Genomic DNA, 23,274 nt, shown 5'->3' with positions numbered 1-23,274 from the left:
ACTGTCCTTGGGAGTTAGTAAATTATTGAGGCCATCTGTGACACAATGTTATCTCCTTCCTGCCGCTGCCTCCACACAATTCTTTAGTCCTCTTCTCCTCAATCTGACAGGCAACGGCATGTGCATCTATGTCATGCAAGGTACCTAGCAAATCCTATTTCACTGTTCGACTGCTCCCTTCAACTAAATACTATTTTAGTTTTCTACCTCTCCGTCAACTGAAGCCTGTTTAAATATTCTGCCTCTTTTCAACTGAATCCAATCAATGTTCTACCTCTCCCTTAACTAAAAACATGTTCTCCCAACTTCTGTGCAACCTCTTTCCTCTGCCTATACAAGACTGATTCTGAAATTGGACCACTTTGCTCTATCAATACTGTTAATCCTAAAACCAGGCATTTCAATCACCCACAAACATTAGGAAACACTGTTATGGGAAAAAGGGCCACAAGTCGGATGGTTCGATTTTTAGCCACATATTTTCACCAAGGCTTAGTAGTGCTCAAAACTTGTGGTCTGAAATAGAAGGCTGCTGCTGGCCACTTCCTGTGGGGGAGATGCCAGTGTGAATTCAAGCATTGCCATTGCCATTCTTGTTCTCTTTCGAATCCCACCCACACAGCATGCTACAATAACACTCACTCTGAACATCCGGATAAAGGACCATGTAGAGCAGCGCCCAGCGTAATGTTGTAGAGGTAGTCTCTGTGCCTGCCCCAAACAGGTCACTGGTGGCAAAGAGAAGGTTTTCCTGATTGAAGGTGCTGCTGGGGTTGTCTTTAGCCTGTAAGGGTGAAGAAATTGATAAATGTTTAGCGATGTCAACATGGCAGTGTTGCTGCAGGCGCTAGGCCTGATAGAGTCTAATTAAACAATCAGTTTTATGTCCAGACCAGAGGCACAGCTATGGGTGTGGCCTTTGCCCCCAGTTTAGCCATCCTCTTTATGGCATCGTTTGAACAGAGGCTGGTTTTATCTGATCACAATCCACATCTGCCGAGAATTTCCCTCTGGCATCATTACATGGATGACATTGTATTTATCTGGTCAGATTCATCTGAAATTCATTTTGATTGCCTTGACTGGATTAATATGCAGCATGTCAATATTCAATTTACTATGACTTCCAGCAGGGATCAAACTTCTAGACCTCATTATCAAGCAAAACGAATAGCGACTAGTTTGGTCCCTGTATAAAAAAATCAACAGATCGGAACACCTTTCTACACTTCTCAAGCTTTCACCCGAGAAGCATCAAAGAGAATATCCCCTGTGGACAGTTCTTGCAAGGCCGCAGGAACTGTTCCATGATACAATACTACTCTCAACATGCAAACAACTTGAGTGAGACATAGGGCATGCGATTACCCCAAAACATTAGTTTCTCACACACTCAAAAAGGATTGCAATACACCAGAAACCCTTTTGATTCCCAGAGAAAAACCCAGTTCAAACAAGTTGGTTTGCGTGCTGACTAGTAGACTAGGTCAAATAATTATGGCCTCTTGTGCGATTGAGCATTCCACAGGAACCGATTCCATTATTTGCCTTGAAACATGCTCAAAATCTAGAAGACCATTTAGTACACTCCAAATTCCAGGAATTTAGATTTGCCAACTAGCCCTAGGACCTTTGCCTCCTTCAGGGCCATTATCCTTGCAGCACCTGCTCAGAACGTACATGGTACCTCAAAAGTCTTACAAAGTGTAAAACTTTGAAGGTAATTTACTGCATCGAGTGCCCTTGTGTACTACGATACGTAGGACAGACTAAGCAAGCAGCAAATGTTTGCATATCAGAACATAGATCAAGTATTTGCTGTAAAAGCACCACAGCGCCGCTATTAGCACATTTTTAGGAGCTCCACCATGTGCCAGTTGACTCGAAATAATCGGTATTGGATACAGCCAAACATGCCCTTATTATTCAAAGGACCATACTTATCAAAGAAGCCAGGTGGATTTTCAGACTGGGCACGCACGAACAAGGGTTAAATGAGGAACTCATTCCCCCACTAAAAGTACCACCTCTTACCCTCCCCCACAGCGACATTCATAGGAATATTTCTTCCCTACACCGCCTGGCACGTCCTAGTTAATCAGTTGGCATCCTCCATATTCCTCCTTTCCAGAGTATAAATTTCATTTTTTCGACTTGCCATTCATTTGGACATAGTCTGTACCTGTTTCTTTATGTGTTCTGCCCTCACCTCTCAGGTGACTTCACAGCCCTTAGACTTCTCTGGGCTGTGCACTTGGAACACCCGGTTCCACCCGGTTAGCAAGTAACTAAAAACCACTAATCTTTAGCCTGTAGTCTTTTGAGACTAGTGTCCCTCCCCTGGTTACAGTTACCTACATTGACTTAGTTGGCACATCTTCCTTTTGTTTCTATTGTTTCATTAATGCATATACAGCCATGCATCGGATTCGTTTCCACTATTGCGGCCAGCGATGGCTTTGTTTTCATAGACGTTTATTCCAAGCGTCTCCATGATCATCTGACACAGCAACAATCAGTTTCCGTCCCTCCGTTATAAGTATATCTGTATTGCCATTTCTCAAGAGCGCTTTTCAGCAGCAGTAGCATTTGGTGCCCGAGCCAGTTTCATCAATCACTTGTTCAGGTGAGTTGAGCATTTTGAACCTGCATGTGTTGTTATCCACGTGTAGTTGTAGCTGACAGCCGTTCGCCCGCGTCAGCTCCCTTCTAATTTAGTGTGCTTTGCTTGATGTTGCAGGAACAACATGGCTTTTGAGGGCCCTAGACATTTATTAAAGCAGTTTTCAAAACTAGTGTTTCAGCGTACTTTGCCCTAAAATGCAATACAGAGCCTGCCTCAGCATCTGTTTATAGGATGTACGTGATTATTTTGAATATGAACATTTCGAAGATGAAAAGGTTGTTTTCTAAATGTTCGTATTCGAAATAAGCACCCCACAGCTAAATCCCCTTTGTAGACCCCGCTCCCCCACCCTCCTACTTAACATTTGGCAGCACAATTCGCTGTGTGCCGCTGAGTCCATGCAGCGCCAGTTCCCTTCACTTCCGTGGATGGGAACCAGCGCTGCAAGGTCAATTTTTTTTTTGTCTCCAAAACTTTGTTTTGGATGCAGGGAACACCCCCACTGCCTCCAATCCCATGATAGCAAACAAGGGTGCGGGGGACAACCCCATAACCCATGCTTCCCTTGTTCGCTATAATGAAAACAGAATGATTAAAATGTTGGGCATTTTACGGCTGTTCGTAATTTTGGTACCGCGGAAATCCGATCATGATATGATATGGCATTTGTAACGCACCTATACACAAGTGTTTCAACCATTCGGTTTTTTATGTACAGTATTTTCGTGTGATACCCTCTTGCAGCATTCACAGTCTTAATTTCCTTTTCCTTTTTAGTCTTGGTTAGTAGGTGGCCCTGAAAGCGCTACCTTTAAAGCTGAAACTATTGTCATTAAAATAAGAGCTTTAACATGATGCTTGAAGTAGGGGCTTTGGATGCAGGTTTGTTGTAATGCTTTTCAATGCAGGTTGGCATATGAGGATGGATATGTGTTGTTTGGCCTATCTGTCCCACCCATTTACGTCCATCTCTAAGTTAAATCAATAGGATTTTCCTCCCATGTCCACCCATCTGTGGGCAAAACACACCCCTTTTTTGCACTCTTTGTACCGTGTGGTGAAGTTGTCAGCCAGGTTTAGTTTCAACATCGCGGCCGCCATTTGTTAGTGTTATTAAAAAGCTATTTGACTAGATTGATGCTTTAAAAAATTATTTACTAAAGATTTAAATGTGTGTTACACATTTTAATGTACTTTGTATTTAAAATAAACAAGTCACTGTAATAATTACATTTTGCTCGAAAAGGTCTACTACTTGCTTGTGGGTGTGTCTAGTATTTTCTGCTATTAGTACCCGATTGGATATGCTCTATGTTAGTAGGCTGTGATTGGTTCTGCAGTATGGGATTTCTTTGGCATGGTAGCCATTACCACCGCCCCCCTACCCAATTGATAGTCTGGTTTATAGCTTGTGTTCCATGTCCTTGGTGCTAGCGTAAGCATTGTCATCCCTGTACTTTGGACCTTGCGTTTTAAATAGTCAAACTATTTAAAACAAAGCGCAAGCTCCTGCCTGAGCGGAGGACAGCGCAACTGTGTCTGCCTGGGCTAGAGTGTTCGAGGCTCGAGCTCGTCCCCCAACGTCTTTGCAGACAAGTCATCGTGACAGGTAATTGGGGGTAGTTGGGAATGCTGTTATTCAATACCACGCCCGTTAGGCATATTTTCATCAAATCGCTGACGTTCATACGTCTTGTATTCAGCGATTGCTGATTGAGTCAGCTATCTATTGATCAGCAAATCCAACTGCTCACAAAGCAAAGAGGAAAGAACATCTCCAGATATCATGTGACTCTTTCTGAGAGACAAGTGTGTTCACCTGCTAGACAAGAAAGTAGACTGCTCCTGTCAAAAGACATTCCAGCATCAAAGAGTTTGTGTGCATGTGGTTGACCTACTGTCTCCGGCCCTCTCGTGCTATCATTGAAATATCCCCACGATGCACAATTAAAATGCATCTTTATTATTCACAGCTGATATTGCCTGCTTTGCTTTTCTTTCACTCAGGAGGAGTCCGCAAAGAAAGAGACTTAAAAAATAAAGCTGCCCATCTAATAACACCCACCCACCCTACTTCCACTCCCTCTACCCTCACCCACCTACCCTACTCCCACTCTCTCACCCCTCACCCACCCACTACTTTCTCTACCCCTACACTCTACCCCCAACCAAGCACCCCACCCTCTCCTCACCTACCACCATTCCCCCACTCTCTACCCCGACTCTCTCTACCATCACCACCCTAAACACACTCTCTTTACACCCAACCAACACCCACTCTCTCTACCCATCCACCCAACCCTCACTTTCTCTTCCCCTTCTCTGACCTCTATCCCCAATCTCACTATCTTCACTGACCCTACCACACCACTCTGTCCACCCCCACCACCCAGTCTACCTCCACTCTCTCTACCCCACCCTCCCCCCTCTCGCTACTCCTATGCACCTTACCCCCACTCTCTCTTCCAAAAAAAACCCACTTTCTCTACCCCACTCACCCTTCCCCACTCTCTTTACCCCACCCACCCCACCTACCTTGTTAACACTACTCCCACACACCCTACCACCACTTCTCTACCCCCCACCCACCATATCGCTACTCTCTCTATCCCACCCACCCTACCCCCAAGCTCTCTACACCCACCCAACCAACCACCAATTGCTCTACCCTCCCCACCCAACACACCCTATCTCTAACCCATCCACCCTACCCCACTCTCTCTACCCCACCCACCCTATCCCCACTCGCTCTACCCCCACCCCCCTTCCCCCACTATCTACCAACACCCACTTTCTCTAACCCCACCTACCCTACCACCACTTTCTCTAAATATCCCCCTCCCTATCCCCTCACGATTCCTCTCACTGTCCCACTTTATTCCTTACCCTCTCACTCTTTCTCGCTCATATTTCCTCATGCTCATCGATGACACCCTCTATCAATTGCTTCATACCTTGCACTATTCCCCTTCTCATTCTATTGCACACCTGCACCCCTTATTGCATCCTCCTTTCAAACGGTACACTCTCCTCCTTGCATCCTGGTGCCTATAAATGCAAAAGGCAAAGAACAGCCTCAAACGCCAAAACTATTGGCATTTCCAATGCTTGTTTATTCATGCTGTAGCTGCCGGCTCTTCCAGGTTTTCCAGGTCGCCACATTCCTTCAGCGTTTACTAACTTGGGTTGACTCCCATGTCACCTATCCCCTTGCAACAACTTTATGTTGGCCAGTCTAGGTATAGTATATTAGGCAGCATAGTGCACCGCAGCTGCTTTCCAACTGCATATCAACAGGTGTGCAGAGTTTATTCAGGCTGCTTCGGTTTTTCATAACTGCTTGTGCCTTTAAAATAAATATTATTTTATCTTTAGGGTGCCATACTATCAGATACTGACTTCCTGTTCAACAAGCCCTCAGTCATGTTAACAACCGCCATTATTCTTAGGGTAAAGTTCTTAGCTCCTTGCTCTATATATCACTGAGGTATGTGACTTTTGGCCTCACAGGGTTTTTAATTTGGTCCCCTTCTTTCCAGTTTTCATGGACCGCTAACACACAAGGGTCTCAGACCCTTGGCTTGTTGGCATTGTCTTTTCGACATCCACTTTCTATCTGTACTGGTCGGCGTCTTTTAGGTGAAGGTTAATTCCAAAACTTTTGGTAACCTCTTTGGTAACTCTATACAACTTTTTAGAAATCTGCACTATATTTGGTTTCAATTGTCTTTTATGTTACATTTTTTTTTGTTTGTTGATTTTTATAGTTTTTATTGAGATTGTAACAGCAATACAATAGATTTTAACGCAGATCATCAAGAAACATTTGGAGATACAAAGGAGAAACAAAACGAACCAAACCATGTAATAGGTCAATATATAAAGAATAAACTAATACATGCATGTATTAACAATGCTCAGTGGATAGGAAATGAACGAAACTGGATTATAGTTCGAACGATCTGCAAAGATAAAATCAAAAGTTTATAAGCTAAGACGAACTGGGGAATACATACAAGGTACAAACAACGACACAAGGCGTGAGAGCAGGAGGGGGAAGGGAATATAAAGACCAGATTTTATTTAGCACTGATAATGTTACATCTTTTTACTATAGGGTCATCCATTTGTTTTGTCCTTAAGAAGGTGGCAAGAATAATATGTCCACCAAAACGCTGGTAATGCGCCTATATCCACATGAATAACAAGATGGAGGCATAGTACATTATTGTTAGCGCAACTTTCAGCATATCCAGCGTAGACCCTGATCTCTTGTTAGCAAGACTTTGGTGATCGTTGTTTTTTTCAGATTAAGAGTAGGATCTCTGTTATTTATTACAGGGCCTTCTTATCCAATGAACTAAATCGTTGTTTATTGGGTAGCTTTGGGTTTTTGTGTATTTTTCTTTTGAAGATGTGTTTATGATTTTCTCCAGTGAATACTACGATTTTGTGTATAATGTCCTCCTTGTATATACCAGAATTATATGGAGTTCTATTATATACTATGTTGAATAAATGTATAATGAAGTAAAATCATTTAAATTGTTCACTTTTTTGCAATGATTTGATCTTTTAACAAATTACTTTGGCAGGTGTGATTCATCTAACTGTGTCAAATTCAATTCCATTGTATATGTTGATAGGGCTACTGTAGAGTAAATCAATGGTAACTAAAGTTACATGAAGTTAATAATCACATGAAGCCATTTAAGTAATAGCTTCTCCAAATCATTCCTGGTGGGAACAACCTTTTTGTTTATGATTACGATTTCCCAGTTCCCGCTGGAGTTGAGATTCTGCCCTTGGTGTTCTGATAGAGTGAAAAAGCATAAATGTTAATCAATTCCTGCTTAGAGTAGTCACGGACATTGAGGGTCCAGATCTCACATATTGAATAAGGATGAATGCTGACCAGTGGAAATGGGTAATCTCTCTGCCATGCCGACACCCTAACTGGCATTTACTAAAAGGAACAAGGCAAATCACTGGTAGAGTCATTATGCTACAATAAGCCATGGTGACACTCTTCAAAGGTTAATCATTAGTATTTACATTTTTCAGTATTTGATTTGATTAGATTTGGATCCCTGGGGAACCGAGCGGCAAGCCAGTAGAAGAAGACACTAGTTGGACACAAATCCAAAAAGTTCAGGCTTGAGCTATCTAATGCAGAAGTACCCAGGCAACGGTGTAGGGTGGGAGAGCACTTATGTATACAAGAGAAGCTAAGGACAGGAGATGAAAAGATGCAATGTCACTTCAAAAGTAAAAGCAAGGGGCACAAGGGGAATTAAATTCCCATAAGGTCCAGCTTCATGAATAAGGTTTTAATGGAAAGTATATTAAGCTAAGATTGGCTGAAAATCTTGAAAGCACCGGCATATAAGTTCCACAGCACCTGGACTTCTTTATTATAAGGGCATTATGCAAGAATACTGCCAATAAATAATTTGTCTATGTGGTGCACAACTCTGTAAGAGCCATGGCTGTAAAAAAACATACATTTCACAAAAGCCATTGACACCCTGCATGACAGACAGGATAAACAGCAACTCTATTTGTCATGGAATGTTAAACTGGCATCACAACTGCTCAGATGAAAATATAAGAGCAGATGAATGTAAGTAACTTTTCAATGCCTTTAAGTTATGCTATATTATTTTATGTAGAAGCCAATGTTCAGGATTGCTAAAGATAAAATTATTTTTCTTGCTTGTGAAATTAAGCTGCTAACTGAAACTCAACACAATAATATTTCACATAGCATATAGGAGTTCAAGGAATGAACATGGATATCAAGAATGATGGTCCTCTATAGGGAACATGCACAGGGGATTGGAATGCTTCTCCTGTCTATGCAGTGCTGAGTAGGTCAACATGGTGTGATCATGTCTACCCATGTCCCTTAATAAAATGTCCCTCTCACCAGTGATTATGAAACCCACACACAAGTTAGGTGATTCCTTGGGTTGGGCATTCACTCCTAATTGCACTAACATTGGTTTTCCTCGTCTGAATTCGAAGACTGGTGAGAAAGAGAAACATTTCCAAAACTAGGGAAGATATGAGCAATTTAAAACGGGCAGCAATGTTAGCATGTTCTCGCATACTTTGTGTTTAACTGAGGTTCAAGCTGAGAGACCTCCACAATCACAGAATTTCCCTGCATGGAGATCTTTCCCTGGACTAGGAATCACATGCTGGGGGCATGGAGGCAAGGTTAAATATATAGGATGAGGTAGAGAGGTGATGGCAGGGCTGGTGGAGCACTGATAGAGGTTGGAAAGTGGACAGTATGGAGAAAGTGGAGGAGGGTATTATTTTTGCTGTTGTGCAATGGAGGTCATTTTTTTCTCAGGAGGAAGGCTAGGTTCAAGCACAGTGGGTGTAGCTGCAACACACAAGGGTAGGAGTGTTGGCATGGGTCCATTGACAATCATCATCTGGGATGTGAGTGCTTGCAATAAATAGCCACTGGTGGCAAAGTATCTGAGGGAACTAAAGCTAGATGTCATGCCTACAACAGATGCATCTGTCTTTCGGGAAGACAGCTGATTTGAGATGTCCCCAAGTAGCATGTTGTTTGGTTACCTCGTAGGCAATTCAAACTCATGGAGTAGGGATTCTGGCATGCAATGTAAATATTCAGATCATTGACAAAGCAGCAGATAGACATTGCAAATGAGTAACATGACACTACGAATTGGGAGCAACAGTGTTTACCTTAGTTTCCCTCAGTGCACTCAAAATTAGTTGAGAAATTGGAGGAGATATCACACACCTGGCCCAGGCCTGTATTTTTGGGTGGAAACTTTAATCTGACTGTAGAACCCTGCCCTAACAGTACATCTTTGAACATAGGATTTGTCCCCCAAGTCACTTGGTGGCCCTTCAATATCTAATGGAGGCACTAGATAGGACCTGGTATCTGGGTGCAACAGATTATTTGTATTTCTTCCCCACACGGCCTACATCACAGTAAATATGTTGTTTCATTCAAAGAGAATGGATAGCAAAAAAGTTTTTGTAACATTTAGAATTTCACTGTATCTGACTCTGCACCCATTCTGATCGTTTTGCGGTTGAATGCTAATGGAAATTATGGGACGGCACTGTCATTTGACCGTAAATTATCCAAGTAATCTGACATTTGTAAATGTGTCCATATTCTCTCATTTGGGGACATTATGTTTGGGCTCAGCAAATTATCTTATAGTGTAGGATGCCATGTAGGGTTCCTTTGGCGTTTGGTTGGCTCCTACGGTATAGAGGCACATTATCCAAAAGAGTGAATTAAAAACCAGGGAGACAAGGCTGAAGATGTTACAAGGATAGCACCCAGAGGTACTTCAGAATGGCTTGGCTTGGATCCTGTGGGATAATAGCAAGATCTAGTTTTGGGTAGAGTGGCTACTGGGGCAATTAAGGAGGACACAGTCTCCAGGCAATCATATAGGTATTGGATGGAATTGGTGAGTGAAGCTCGGGCACGGTTCTCACTCTATGGGTTAAAGACTCATCTCAGGAAAGACAGGTTCACTGTTTAAAAAGGCCGGACAGGGACAAGGTGTTACACATGAAAATGTTAGGTCAGGGAATGTTGTGTTTACTCATATATGTACATTTGCAATCTACCCAAGATGCAGTCAAATTTCAAAGTCATTTAAATCAACTTAAGCTTCTGTCACTCTCTTAAGAACAGATGGCATTCTTAGCTCAGCCATTTGATACTAGAGAGATCCAACAGGATATTCATTCTATTCTATTCTAAAGAATGTATTATTGCGCCAACACACCCATAGGCCTCAGATCGCTCAATGACAGTACAAACAGAAAACACAAAGCAGGGAAACCCAAGGCAGTAGTACAGAATCAGGAAAGAGGGAAAAAAGACGGGAGTCCTAAATTCCTCCTCCATCAAACAAGTACGTTTTCAGAGCTTTCCTAAACTGAGCAGTTGATGGCAACTGCCTGATACGTTGGGGGAGATCATTAAGGACCCTTGGGGCCAGGCATTAAAAGTCAGGCCTCCAAATCTCTGTTAATAGATCCTTGTTATTAGACTGCAACGTTCTCCTGTGTGGCATTCTCATAATTTGTGAGCTAAGATAGTTTTGAGCATCGCCTGCAAGGCATTTATAAACCAGGCAAGATGCTTTGAAACAAAACCTCTGATGGACGGGGCGCCAATGTAGTTTCTTAAGGGCATCATAAACACAATCTCTGTCACCGATGACACAAAAGGTTCTGACTTCCCCATTCTGAATAGTCTGCATTTTTTTTACATTAGCCTATGAGGTGCCAACTAGTAGCCCATTACAATAATCCAGCCTGGTGTTTATTGTGGCTGTGGCTATCAGAGCCCTATTTTCCTATGATATGGTTGAATCTGCCATAGCTGTTGTGTCATGTAGGTGCAGCTGGAGCTTAAAAAACCCACATGTTTGTTAAAGTTTAAATTACTGTCAAAAACTAGCCCCAGTATTTTGACACAGTTGGAAACCTGAATTCTAGCACCCCCTATTGAGAAGACTGCATACTGGGGGCCTAGTTTCTTTAACTTTACCGTGCTGCAGAGAATCAGGATCTCAGTCTTGTTGTCATTTGGGGCCAGTATAATTTTTCATCCATACTTTGATGGCATCAAAGCCCCTACTGACTATCAGTGAGTCTGCCTGATAGGATCCTGACAGTTCCAGGATGATCTGGGTATCATCAGCATAATTTGCAAATTTGACACCCAGACCATCCAAAAGATCAAAAATGGGTTTTGAGTAGATGTTATACAACAGGCGGGAAACACAGGATCTGTGCGGTACACCGCAGCATAGTATACCCTCTTGTGACTTAAAGTTCCCCCATAGCTACCCTGGCCCTCCTATGTCCAAGAAAGGATCTAAACCAGTTCACCGCCAACTTAGAGCAGTTGCCAACCTCAGCTAGCCTGTCCACCAACCTGTCACGATTCACCAGATCAAAGGCGGCAGACAGGTCCAGCAGCAACAGCATGGCCAGACTGCCTTGATCCACAATTTCGGCTAGGCCTGATTTGACATCCACCAAAGCCGTCTCCGTCCCATATTTCTTCCTGAAGCCAGATAGGCCCCTAGATAGAAGTCCCCTCTCTTTTCCAAAAACATTGTACTGCGTACAAACAGCTTTACCTATGATCTTTAACAAGAAAGGGACATTTGTTATGGGGCGATAATTAATTGTTTGACTTGGTCCAAGAAGTCTATCAGGTATTCAGAGAGTCCTGGTATTAGTTAGATGGTTGAGGAGTTTGAGGAGCACCAAAGCAATAACTTATATCTCATTTCAATCACATTACGAAGGAGCCAATTTGTGTTGCCTTTATGGACTTCAGCACCGCGTTTGACTCTGTTAACAGAGGAAAGCTGTGGACCACTTTACTTCTATCGATATCCATTATGGGTTGCTGACTATACTCGTCTCTTCACACAAGTTAAACTGTGTTGCCATGAGATATGGTAGACAAGATGTTTTCCAGTAATATGTGGCATGAGACAGGGTTGTGTCTTGGCACCTTTATTATTTAATTTATACACAAATAGGTTATATGAGTATCTCTCATAAATCAAGAATTACATTTTCCTAGTGTGCATCAGACACCGCAGCAATATTACTGTATGCTGATAATTTAGTTCTTAATGCCCAGGCACCCTGTGCTTTGCAAAACCTGATTACGAGTTAACACAGTTTTCATTATTGTTATGGATTTAAAAGTTAACCCCAAAAAATGTATCAATGAGGTTTGGCTCTGTGGATAAACAATACCACCCTTTTTGTTTAAAAATGGAAAAGAGATTAAACGTACTGTTCCTGAGTTTGATCATGTTGGGATAATGTTTACAGAAAACCTAAATGGGCTAAAGCACATTACTGATACAGCAAATAAGAGGTTGCAGGCAACTGTCAGCATTTTAGGCATTTGCAAAAAGTTTAAAGCGCTACCAATAGATTCAGCTTTGAAGCTATGCAAACATGTCCTAAGACAATTGCATTGTATGTTGCTGCCCTATATGGTAGGGATACTGTGACTACATTACCGTTTTTAGAGAACAACAATGTATTCAAAAATATTTTGGGCATGCTACCTTCAGCAGGACCCAGACCCTTGATGTAGAGAGGGAACTGTGACCAATTTGTCCGAATATAGCTCCTTCCCTCCTTTATTTTTAAAGTAATATTGAACCTTAAAGCTGTTCTTACACAAGTCCTACATATCTCCGGAATAACCCAGAGCCTTATTCCCTAGCATATAAGCATCTTGAAAGAATTGGAAATGTTGCTTCCTTTAAGGGACTGGGAAAATGTACTGCTTTTAGATGACAGAGTGATTGAATCCGTTTCGGTATGATGAAGTCTGATCTAAATGGTAGGAGACTGGCCACTGAGGACTCTTCAGTAACTAATAATTTGGTCAAACAACTCCAAATTGTTAATTGCACGCAAGCATGTCTTTTATTTTCCTCTTGTCTTGAAGAGTGCATTTTAATAACAAAGTTGCATTGTAAATGTTAAGTAAAAATTTGTTATTTTTGTGCCACCTAATTGACCTTTTCGTCTAGATAGATTAGAATCCAGTCTTCATATGCTATTTTTTTGTCCAACGTACAGAGATTTTGGGGCCCAAACCATTATTTCAATGTTAAAGAATGTTTGCTTTAATAAAAATATACCAGCCTTTATTTTTTTTTAATTGTGTGTGACCACTAGTCTCAAAGCTTGGTCTTTAACAACATTTGGTATAGCTAGAAGGAAGCAGCCTACACAGAATTGTACTTATTGTGTGAACTAACGTGTGGCTCCGTAATATCAGTCATATTACAAGCCAACTGCTAGCACACTGATGCCGGACGGCTACGGCGTGTTATAAGCATAAACATACCATGAACATAACATAACACAATAAGTAAAATTCTGTGTAGGCTGCTTTCTTCTATGGAACTTCTATTACAGAGTTTCGCACAGCAAGGTCACCAATAGTGGCAGTAGGACTCTATACAAGTCCACTTACATAACTACAAGATATTTTATGCTATGCTATATTGCACATTTTTAAATTGTTAACTTATATATAATGTATTTTTTATTTTGTATTGTGTTATAGTTAATTACAAACTATTCACAAATAACAATATCATTCAATTACAAAAATCAAGAAAGAGTAAAAAGAAAAATAACTAAAGCCATTAATAAAATGACATCAATAAAATTACATATTCATATACGCAAATGATTAAGATATTCGGTTAATAAACATCCAACAATACAGTAGAATAAATAAGGAAAAGATAAATACATCTCTGTAAACATTGTATATTTCCAAATAACCTACAGTACCAGTTTTGTCCAAGTTGGCTCTTTGTAACAGACTCTGATGGCCAAACATTAATTGATTCTGTAGATCACATCTTGACCAATCTTCGGATTATATAAATATTTAACCATGGCATCATTCATCTGGACACAGCGTGTCATTCACCCTCGAGAGTTCAAAATCCTGCCATACCCTAACTAAGGCTATGGACCTCGAAATACTACAGCCAGAAGTTCAGCAGAAAATGTCCACCCTGTACATCCAGCAAGTTATCGGCAAGCTGCATGTAATTGTTTACATAGATCTTAATCATGCTGCTATATGAGGTGAGTATGTGTTGAAGAGATTCAATCACACCCTCTCCTTTACCCAGCAACAGTTGTGCTCTTCAGCTGGTAGACTCAGCTACGTCCCTTTGACTTGCATTGCCTGTAATTTGTTTCAGCGCATTAACATAAATATCCACCGAGCAGTCGGTCAAGGACATTGATGTATATATTTTTGTGCCTTGCGATATGGGAAATATAGCTTAGTGTAAGGGTTTACTGACGATAATGCTCCTATGTGATCATGACAGCAGGTCCAGTCCCATTTCAGTGCTTTAGATTTAAATGTTCTTAACAAAGAGCCCAAACCCTCTGACCAATCCGGGCACTATGCCAGTTTAGACAAATAATCCTCATTCAAAGCACAAAACTCGGCTAAAGATCTGCTAGAGCCCCTAATCAGTTCCAACCTTAACAAACCCAGTATTGACTGGGATTCATTGCACATTATTTTTAGATATAGATTACCTCAGTTAACATTGATAATAGTGCTCAGAGAAGCAAGGCCCGGCTCGATTCTTATAACCAGACCTAGGATACAATGCCAAATGCAGCCCTCAAGATGACTGGCCCACATTGTCATGATTAACATAGGAGGTTTCCAGTGCATAGGATATACTTGTTATTGACTTTTGCTGTTATAGTGATATAATTCCAATCAGACTATATTTTACACTGGTATTCACAAATTTCTTTCAAGACAGCATTATTGCAATAGCTTTACTGTGTCGTTTCTTTAGACACATTTGGTCTTGTGGGTGCATTTCTACCCCATACCCTAAACAATATAATTATACACATGATGCATAGTCCCTCCTCATATGCCAATACTTTCGCTTTCATTCTTAACTTTACCATGGCACATACATCAGCATAGTCCAATATAGGTGGAATTAAAAATGGCCAAGTCGTCAGTATATGTCAGATATAGCACTCTTAGATTACCCAGCTTTGGTGGGAAGTTATGGTCATTAGTTAAGAACTCTTTGAAATCTTACATGAAAAAGTTAAATAAAAGTGGGGCCAATATGCACCTCCGTTTGACGACCCGGGCAGTGTTTATTGCATAAAACAGATTACCATTTCCATTAAGTTCCACATGTACCATGTTATTTTCATGCAGTAATTGACAAGCCCTAAGTAGGTCGGTTGGCATTTTCAACCGCTTCAATTTATCCCATAGTAGGGAGCTGTCAATCGAGTCAAATGCAGAGGCAAAGTCCACAAATAGAATATATAGTGGTGTTTCTGTTTTGCCTCTGGCTTGTCTTATAAGTGAGTTAGGAATAAAGATATTATAATCAGCAGATAGACACTTCGTAAATCCTGTCTGGTAACAACTTAAAATGTGCCTTTGCTCAATCCATTTTTCGATTTTCAATAAAAGAAACTTGGCAAACATGTTGCTATGACCATCTAGTAATGACAGGATCCTAGAGTTTACAGGGTCATCATTTTTCGCAAGTTTAAAGATCGGGATTAAATGAGACACCCTTCATGAGTCGGGAATTTGACCACACTTCACTAGATTAAGCAGGATGTCAGCCCAAAACTCTGGGTTGGCACGCACAACCAAATTGGAAATGCCGTCAGGACTGGGAGCTTTAGATTTTTTTAATCTGCTAATAATATCTATCAAATCATCCCTTTTAAATCACAAGTACAGAGGACACATAGCGGCAGGCAAAATAACAGGATTTTTTGCAGCACGTTTTTCATGTAGTTATAATTACTAGGTTTTAATCAGAAATTAGTTAGTCGATTCAGAATATTTCTCAGAGCAGTGACTATTCAATAAGTGCCAGAGGTGTTTTTTTCATGTTTGCGAACTACCTTGCATAAGTCTCTCCACCTTACAGTTCGACATTAAAGGCGATACCATTTCAACCAGGAATTATATCTATTCTTACATTTTCTAATTTCTTCATATTTTGCTGGTTAACTATACAAAGGTGTTCCACCTTTCTTATGTCCTGTCTCATATTTCTTTTCTTTTGGGTTAACACCTTGTCATATTTATGAGTATGTTTATTATTCCGCCGCAGTAGTGTACCATACCCTGTACTTAAAAAACGATCGGCTGATCAAGCTAATCCATTCTATAATAAGATCAGGGGAGCTATAATTTGTATATATACCGCTTTCAAATTGCCCATACATTTTGTGATAGCCTCAATGTTTCTATCCGACCAGCCAATTTAGCTCCAAGCATTATTTATTCCAATTCCACCCACTCTGTCTGGCCCTGGAGTTTTAATGGATAAGCTTCTTGTGTTCACTTTTAAAAGCCCATTATCACTAAATACAGAAACACTTACCGACCTATTCTGAACCTTATTAAACAAAGCAATACTTCCATAAAAATAGTCAATTATAGATTCAGAGGCACCATTATACCAAGTCATAGATGCTGGAATGTCACCATTTGTACAGCCATTGAACATGTGAAGACTCTGGTCAAAACAAAATGTTGACCAGAAACAGCTTCATTTGAAACGCTTCTGATCTTTTACCAATATCATCACTTCACCACTGTCATCAACTGGATAATTTATACAAGGGGAGTTAAAGTCACCCCCGAATATAAAATATGTGTCCTGATATTTCATGGTGTCGGATTTGATAATACATAAATTGCCATTTGAGTGTGTTAAGTCAGTTCGCCCACTCTCGAATCATATATATTTAACACCAATAAATGCTGCCCATCATAGAATTCAACATCAATCACCAAAAAGCGATTTATCATTAAATATATCCGTAGCCCCAGACACAAGGGAGGTTGAACACAAGGTCAGTATACCACCAGAATGATGGCCCTTCTCACCTTTTATGGACATTTTGGCAAAACTAAGATAGCCAACAAAAACAACATCACCCATCAACCAAGTCTCCTGGAATAGAATAATATCAGAGCTAGTAAATAAACTGGTGGAGCCACCCTCTGAGAATACATGTCGATGGCCACAGGTTTTCCAGGAGCAAATGGTGAACTGATTTTTAGGAACGTTGTGTGGGGACAGGTAAGAAGGCGAGAAGCCACTCTCAATGGGATTTGGCAATTGCATCTTCAGAAGTGTGCGTTACTTTGTTTTAGTTTATTTGTGAACCCACATTTGTAGTTACCGCCGTAGATGGTGTATATTTTACTTTAGTATCTTTACCTTGTGGCTGTTGCTTCTTATTTAGGACTAGTCCTTGGTCTATGTCACAGCCCACCTTTAATAAAAAGGTGGTATTTCCTCTAACCAAGGCGCGGATTTCCAAAAATTTGCAATGCACTCTTGTTACCACTGAATTATTTTATTATGCACTGTATTATGTATTGCTAATTGCTTTTATGGCCTGTGTACAAATAAAGGTTGGAGAAGAGGAAAAGTAGATGAATCAGGTGAATGGTAATGTTCCTGCATCATGGATCAATGGAAACCTGATCACTATTCCTAAGGCAAGCATGGATGTAAGTGAAACGTCTTCTTTCTGCTTGATCTTGCTGCTAAATTCTGTCAGTAAGGTATGTGCAACAATGATGAGTGGAGACTACTGGGGATCAGTAGTATTATACAGGAAGCTTGGTGTTATGCCCAGTAGAGGTACGGTCATGCACACAAAACTGTTTCAGCTCATGATTGGTGTCCCCGACCCAGGGGGGTGGGTGGCGGTGGCGCTCCAGCTTTCCTGTACATTCATTGATGCAGAGATGGCCATCCACAATGTGGGCTGATGTTTCTCTGGTTGGAAATGTAAAAAATGTGCTTGCATGGGGAATTTATTTATAGAATTTAGGCTTGCTATGAAGATCTGTCTTTGGTGTTGATAGGGAATCCAAAACCCCTAGAACAAGGAGGAGAAATAAGAAAGGTTCTCCCTCTCCCTGTTGCTGCATCCAATATTTATAAATCCTTTCAAATAGACCCTAAGTGGGATTAAGCCTCTCCCCACAGAAGAAGGGGTAGAAACAAAACTGGCAGTGTACGCAGATAATATTGCCTTCTGATACAGCCAGGTACATTTCTAAAATAATTCAATGTGCTCAGGAAATCGGGACAGTCTCCGGTCATGAAATGGATGCACACAAAATGCAACGTATGATCTTGAACTCTCCAGATTTCCCAGATCACTCGGTGGCTAGCATAAAAGATTCAGGCAGTGATATTGTATAGACATAGCAATGAAAGGCAGGGGAAATCTAGATTTTGTGAATAAAGAAGTCCAAGCCCTTAGGCAGAAATGGCACAATCTACCCATCTTGGATATTGGTAGGGTTAATTTAGTAAGGGTGTTCTTGCTTGCCAAATGTTTATATTATGTCAGACTTGGTTTCCATGTTACATGCGGCTGGTTCACATGCCCTTTGTATGGGACTGGGATGTCCTAGTTTGAAACGCTTATGTCAGAATTGGGAGTGTGGGAGCACTCACACCTGTATCTCAAATATTTATTTATTTATTTAGTTGTTTTTTAGTTCACAGAACTATTACAACTTAAATTTCCTAAAGCGAAGAAAAACACAAAAATAATCACATTCTGAATGTAGGTGCTAGGCTGAATCTAGGTGTTATTTTGAACTAAGTGTTACTCTGAACCTAGGTGTTATTCCCATTGCAGGCGCTACTCTGAATCTATGTGCCACTCTGAACTCATGTGCTACTCCGTTCTACTGCTGTGCTAATTTCAAACGCTTGCTATTTTTGATTCTAATTGCTAATCTGCACATCTGCGCTATTCTAAATCTAAGGGCCACTTTGCATGCCTGTATCTGACGATTTCCTGGCGATTTTCATATAACCTATACCTGTCAATACTAGGTGCCCTCTGGCACATATGCATTTTAGTGTGTTTTGGGACAGTCAATTGCAGGTGCCCTCTGGCACATTTACATTTTAGTGTGTTTTGGGACAGTCAATTCCAGGTGCCCTCTGGCACATTTACATTTTAGTGTGTTTTGGGACAGTCAATCCTAGGTGCATTTAAGGACAGTCTACTTGCTAGCCATTGTGCCTTAATCTATTGTGTCACTCTACCTGCCCATTACTCCGCTACTCTGAATCCGACTACTTGCCTCCCCGCCCATCCCGACCCAGTCAGCTCCCAATCCACCGCAACCCACTCTACTGCCATCTAGTCGACCTCACCATACCATATCCAGGTCGCACAATGACCACCCATGGCAAACCTCCTCTTAGCCACTCTCACCTTAACGGCTACACTCGCCTTGCTCCACCACAACAACACCACCCGCCACAAACCTCGACCACAATCACACCCAACCCAATATCCTCCATACACCTCGACTATGGGCTTTTTCGAGACCCAACACACTGACCAGCCTAACGGCACCCTCAGCCCCATAGAATGGATCCGCCGATTTGCTGCTCCACCCGCTCCCTGGAACCCATGCACATTGAAAGACAGAAACCTGAGACTCGTCTCTCGGTTCATAACCCCTACGACACTCACCAAAAAACACTCCCCTCTTCCCACGCACAATCAAGCTAACACCGCTCAAATTTTGAACATCACACAAACAGCCCCCCTGAGCACATCCGAACAGCCACTGATCAAGGGCGCCCTAATCAATGCCCGCTCCCTGGACGCCCATGCGCTAGATATCGCAGACTTCATCTCTGCCAACAACCTGCACTTCCTGACTATCACTGAAACCTGGCTGCACCAAGCAGCAGGCCCAGCGCTATCCCTCGCCATCCCAGAAGGCTACTCAATACTGAGGAAAGACTGGGACATAGGCAAAGGAGGAGGAGTAGCCTTCATTGCCAAAACATCCCTTGGCCTCAGATTAACCCCACCGCCTAGCTTTCGGTCTGCAGAACTTCTGTCAGCCAAGCTTCAACTCTCAGCTACACAAACCGTACTATTACACCTCCTCTACAGAACCCCAGGCCCCATCACCACATTCGAGGAAGAGATATCTGACCTCTTGACCACCAACACCAAAACAGGATCGCAAATTATCCTTATTGGCGACCTCAACCTCGGTCTCGGTGACCCAAACGATGCCAATGCACTCTCCCTGGAAAGCACCATTTCCCAACTAGGGTTCAAGCTCAGAATCACAGAGCCCACCCACAACAAAGGCAGGACCCTGGACTGGCTAGCGGATCTCAACTGCTCTACAGCCATCACAAAAAACGAGCAAACTGCATGGTCTGACCACCACGCCATCTCCTTCTCCATCCAAGGGTAACCACAACCAAACACTCCTACCCCCATCATCCCCCAAGCCCTCACCAGAAATAACCGCAACATTACCTTACAAAACCTCAGCCCACTCTTAGACAACATCCTTACCCCCACAAACTATGTTAACCTAGATGCGGAGAAACTTGCTGACCTATACAACAAATCGCTAGAATCAGCAGTTGACACCATCGCCCCACTCAAACTCACCAAAGCCAAACCGGCAGCCCACATGAACAAATGGTTCACACCAGAGCTAAAAATCCTCCGAAACTCCAAACGAGCCGCAGAAGCCACCTGGAGAAAAACGCCCAACCCCTCCAACAAAACACAACTCTCAATAGCAGCCACCACCTACAAAACTGCCATCCTCAAGGCCAAAAAAGAGACATATGACAACAGAATTGAGAGCGCCAAATCCAAAACAAAAGAGCTTTTCAATATCCTCAGGGAACTCGAATCCCCCCCACCCCCACTCTGGCAGAAACCTGCGTGAAATATGCAGACTGGTGTGAGAGGATTCAAAAAGCACTAGCAGACAAAATCACCATGTTACAATCCTAAATCGAACAGAAAAAGCTTAACCTATCCAAAAAAACAAACCATCCACTGTCCACTACTCCCAAAACACCTACCTGCCCCCCCTTCTCCTTCTCACCAGTATCCACTAAAGAAATAGAAAGCATCATTAAGGGCCTCAAACCCTCTAGATGCCAAGGGGACTCATGCCCAGCTCCCATCACCCAGGAACGTGCCAACATGCTGGCCCCCTTCATAACAGCCCTTATCAACGCATCCTTCAAATCAAGCTCAGTGCCTAGCACCCTCAAGGAGGCCTGGGTCATGCCACTGCTAAACAAAACCTAATCTAGACCCCAATAACCAACCAACTACAGCCCAATAACCACCGTTCCCTACATCCTAAAGATCTTAGACAGAGTGGCCTGCCTGCAAATACAGTAGCACCTGGAAGACAACAACCTCCTGGGTCTCAGACAATCTGGTTTCAGGCCAAGGCACGGAACAGAGTCAGACCTACTGGACCTAAAAATCCAGATGGACAAGGCAAAGGACAAGGGTAATCTAGCCATTCTCTTGCTGCTAGATCTATCAGCAGCCTTCGACCTCGTCGACCATCAGATCCTCACGGAACATCTGATGATGTCAGCGGCCTTCTTTAACCAAGCGACTGCCTGGATCCAGTCCTTCCTAACCAACCGAACCACCCGGGTCTTCTCCCCGGGGGCCTCAGCACTTCCTGTCCCCATCACATGTGGCGTCCCTCAAGTCTTGTGCGTCTCGCCGACCCTATACAATATCTTCACTAAGCTATTGTTTGACCACCTAGACAACCTGGGTGTCACATACACAAACTATGCTGACGACACCCAGGTTCTCATCACCCTATCAGGGTGCTATGACGAGGACTCCACCAGAATCAACAATCTATACTTGGAGATCCAAGCCTGGATGGCAGAGCACGGGCTATGCCTCAACGATGAGAAAACTGAGCTCCTTCTTGTCGGCTCCCAACCACGGCTAAACAAACTAGACCACTGTTACGCATCCATCAACATAGACGGTAACCTAATCACAGTTGCCAAAGAAATTAAAACCCTTGGGGTTTATCTAGACTCCACTCTCTCGCTCAAAAGACAGGTAAATGCCACAGCCTCATCCACAGCTTACACAAATAAGCTTATCAACGCCTGCAAACCTTTCCTTTCTGCCTCCAGCTCCATCACTCTAGCCAGAGCACTAGTGCTCTAAAAAATTGACTACTGCAATACACTCTTTCTCAGCACGTCAGAACGCAACCTGAACAAACTACAGGTGCTTCAAAATAATGCCCTCAGAGCCGCCCTCAGTATCCCACGACACGCCCACATCTCTAGCATCAGGCAAGATGCTCACTGGCTTCCGGTACGAGACAGAATCGCCCTCAGATCCCTCGTCATTGTCCATAAATGCCGCTCCAATGATGCACCCAAATACCTGGCAGACAAGTTCCACAACCACACTTCAACTAGACCAACCAGAACGCCATACTCACATTGCCTTTCCGTTCCCAAATTTGCCCTAAAGAAAAGCCTGTGGCGCCAGCTTCCCGGTCCTAGCTGCCAAACTATGGAACGCTATGCCGCTAAACCTCAGAACAGAACCCTCCTTTTGGACTTTTAGAGCCAAAACTAAAACATGGCTTTCCAACAGAAACTCTGCCTAATGTACTTCCAACAGAAACTCTGCTTAATGTACTTCCTCTCTGCATGTCCCTGTCGACCAGCTTGTAACCTGGTCTTCCACACTTACTGTTGTAACAGTCTTGTATTATTGTATATTGTATATTCTTGACATGTTGTAACTGCATCTAAGTCTTGCCATGTTGTAACTGCACCTAAGTCTCTGGCGCCCGGCTACCCCAGGGTTCGGCGCGCGGTATAAATAAAGAAACTAAACTAAACTAAACTAATAATCACTTTTCCATTAACAATTAATTTCATAAAAATGTTTTGCACTTCACATAATCATTAAGTACAGATCCAATATCTCATATAGGGTATATCTCATCAATCTAAAATGTAACTATTTCATCCTTACTACGTATAGCTCCTTGAATATATCACACAAATTAACAATTTTCAAAATGTGCATTTTCAGTTCACAACTTCTGATAATGGAGGCACACAAGACCAGAGTATAGGGCCATAAGTAAAGATTCTGATTGAGTATTCAGGCACATACTCCATAAATGATCAGACTGAATAGTAGAAATGTTA

At 42.2% G+C, this 23,274-nt stretch overlaps 1 protein-coding gene across 1 annotated transcript in view; it reads right to left on the bottom strand.

Moving 5' to 3' along the window:
* LOC138581421 (cytochrome P450 2D15-like) overlaps nucleotides 1–23,274 on the bottom strand; it is a 398,392-nt gene that overhangs the window by 124,147 nt on the left and 250,971 nt on the right. The window contains exon 6 of the mRNA XM_069652737.1: nucleotides 643–784. Coding sequence (XP_069508838.1) covers nucleotides 643–784 — 142 coding nt within the window. The remainder of the gene's footprint in view (nucleotides 1–642; nucleotides 785–23,274) is intronic.

The sequence above is a fragment of the Ambystoma mexicanum genome, chromosome 3p (genome assembly GCF_040938575.1).
Source record: "Ambystoma mexicanum isolate Mex_15411 chromosome 3p, UKY_AmexF1_1, whole genome shotgun sequence".
Lineage (NCBI taxonomy): Eukaryota > Metazoa > Chordata > Amphibia > Caudata > Ambystomatidae > Ambystoma > Ambystoma mexicanum.
Note: the sequence above shows the minus strand (reverse complement) of the source record. Positions and strands in the feature narration are given on the sequence as shown.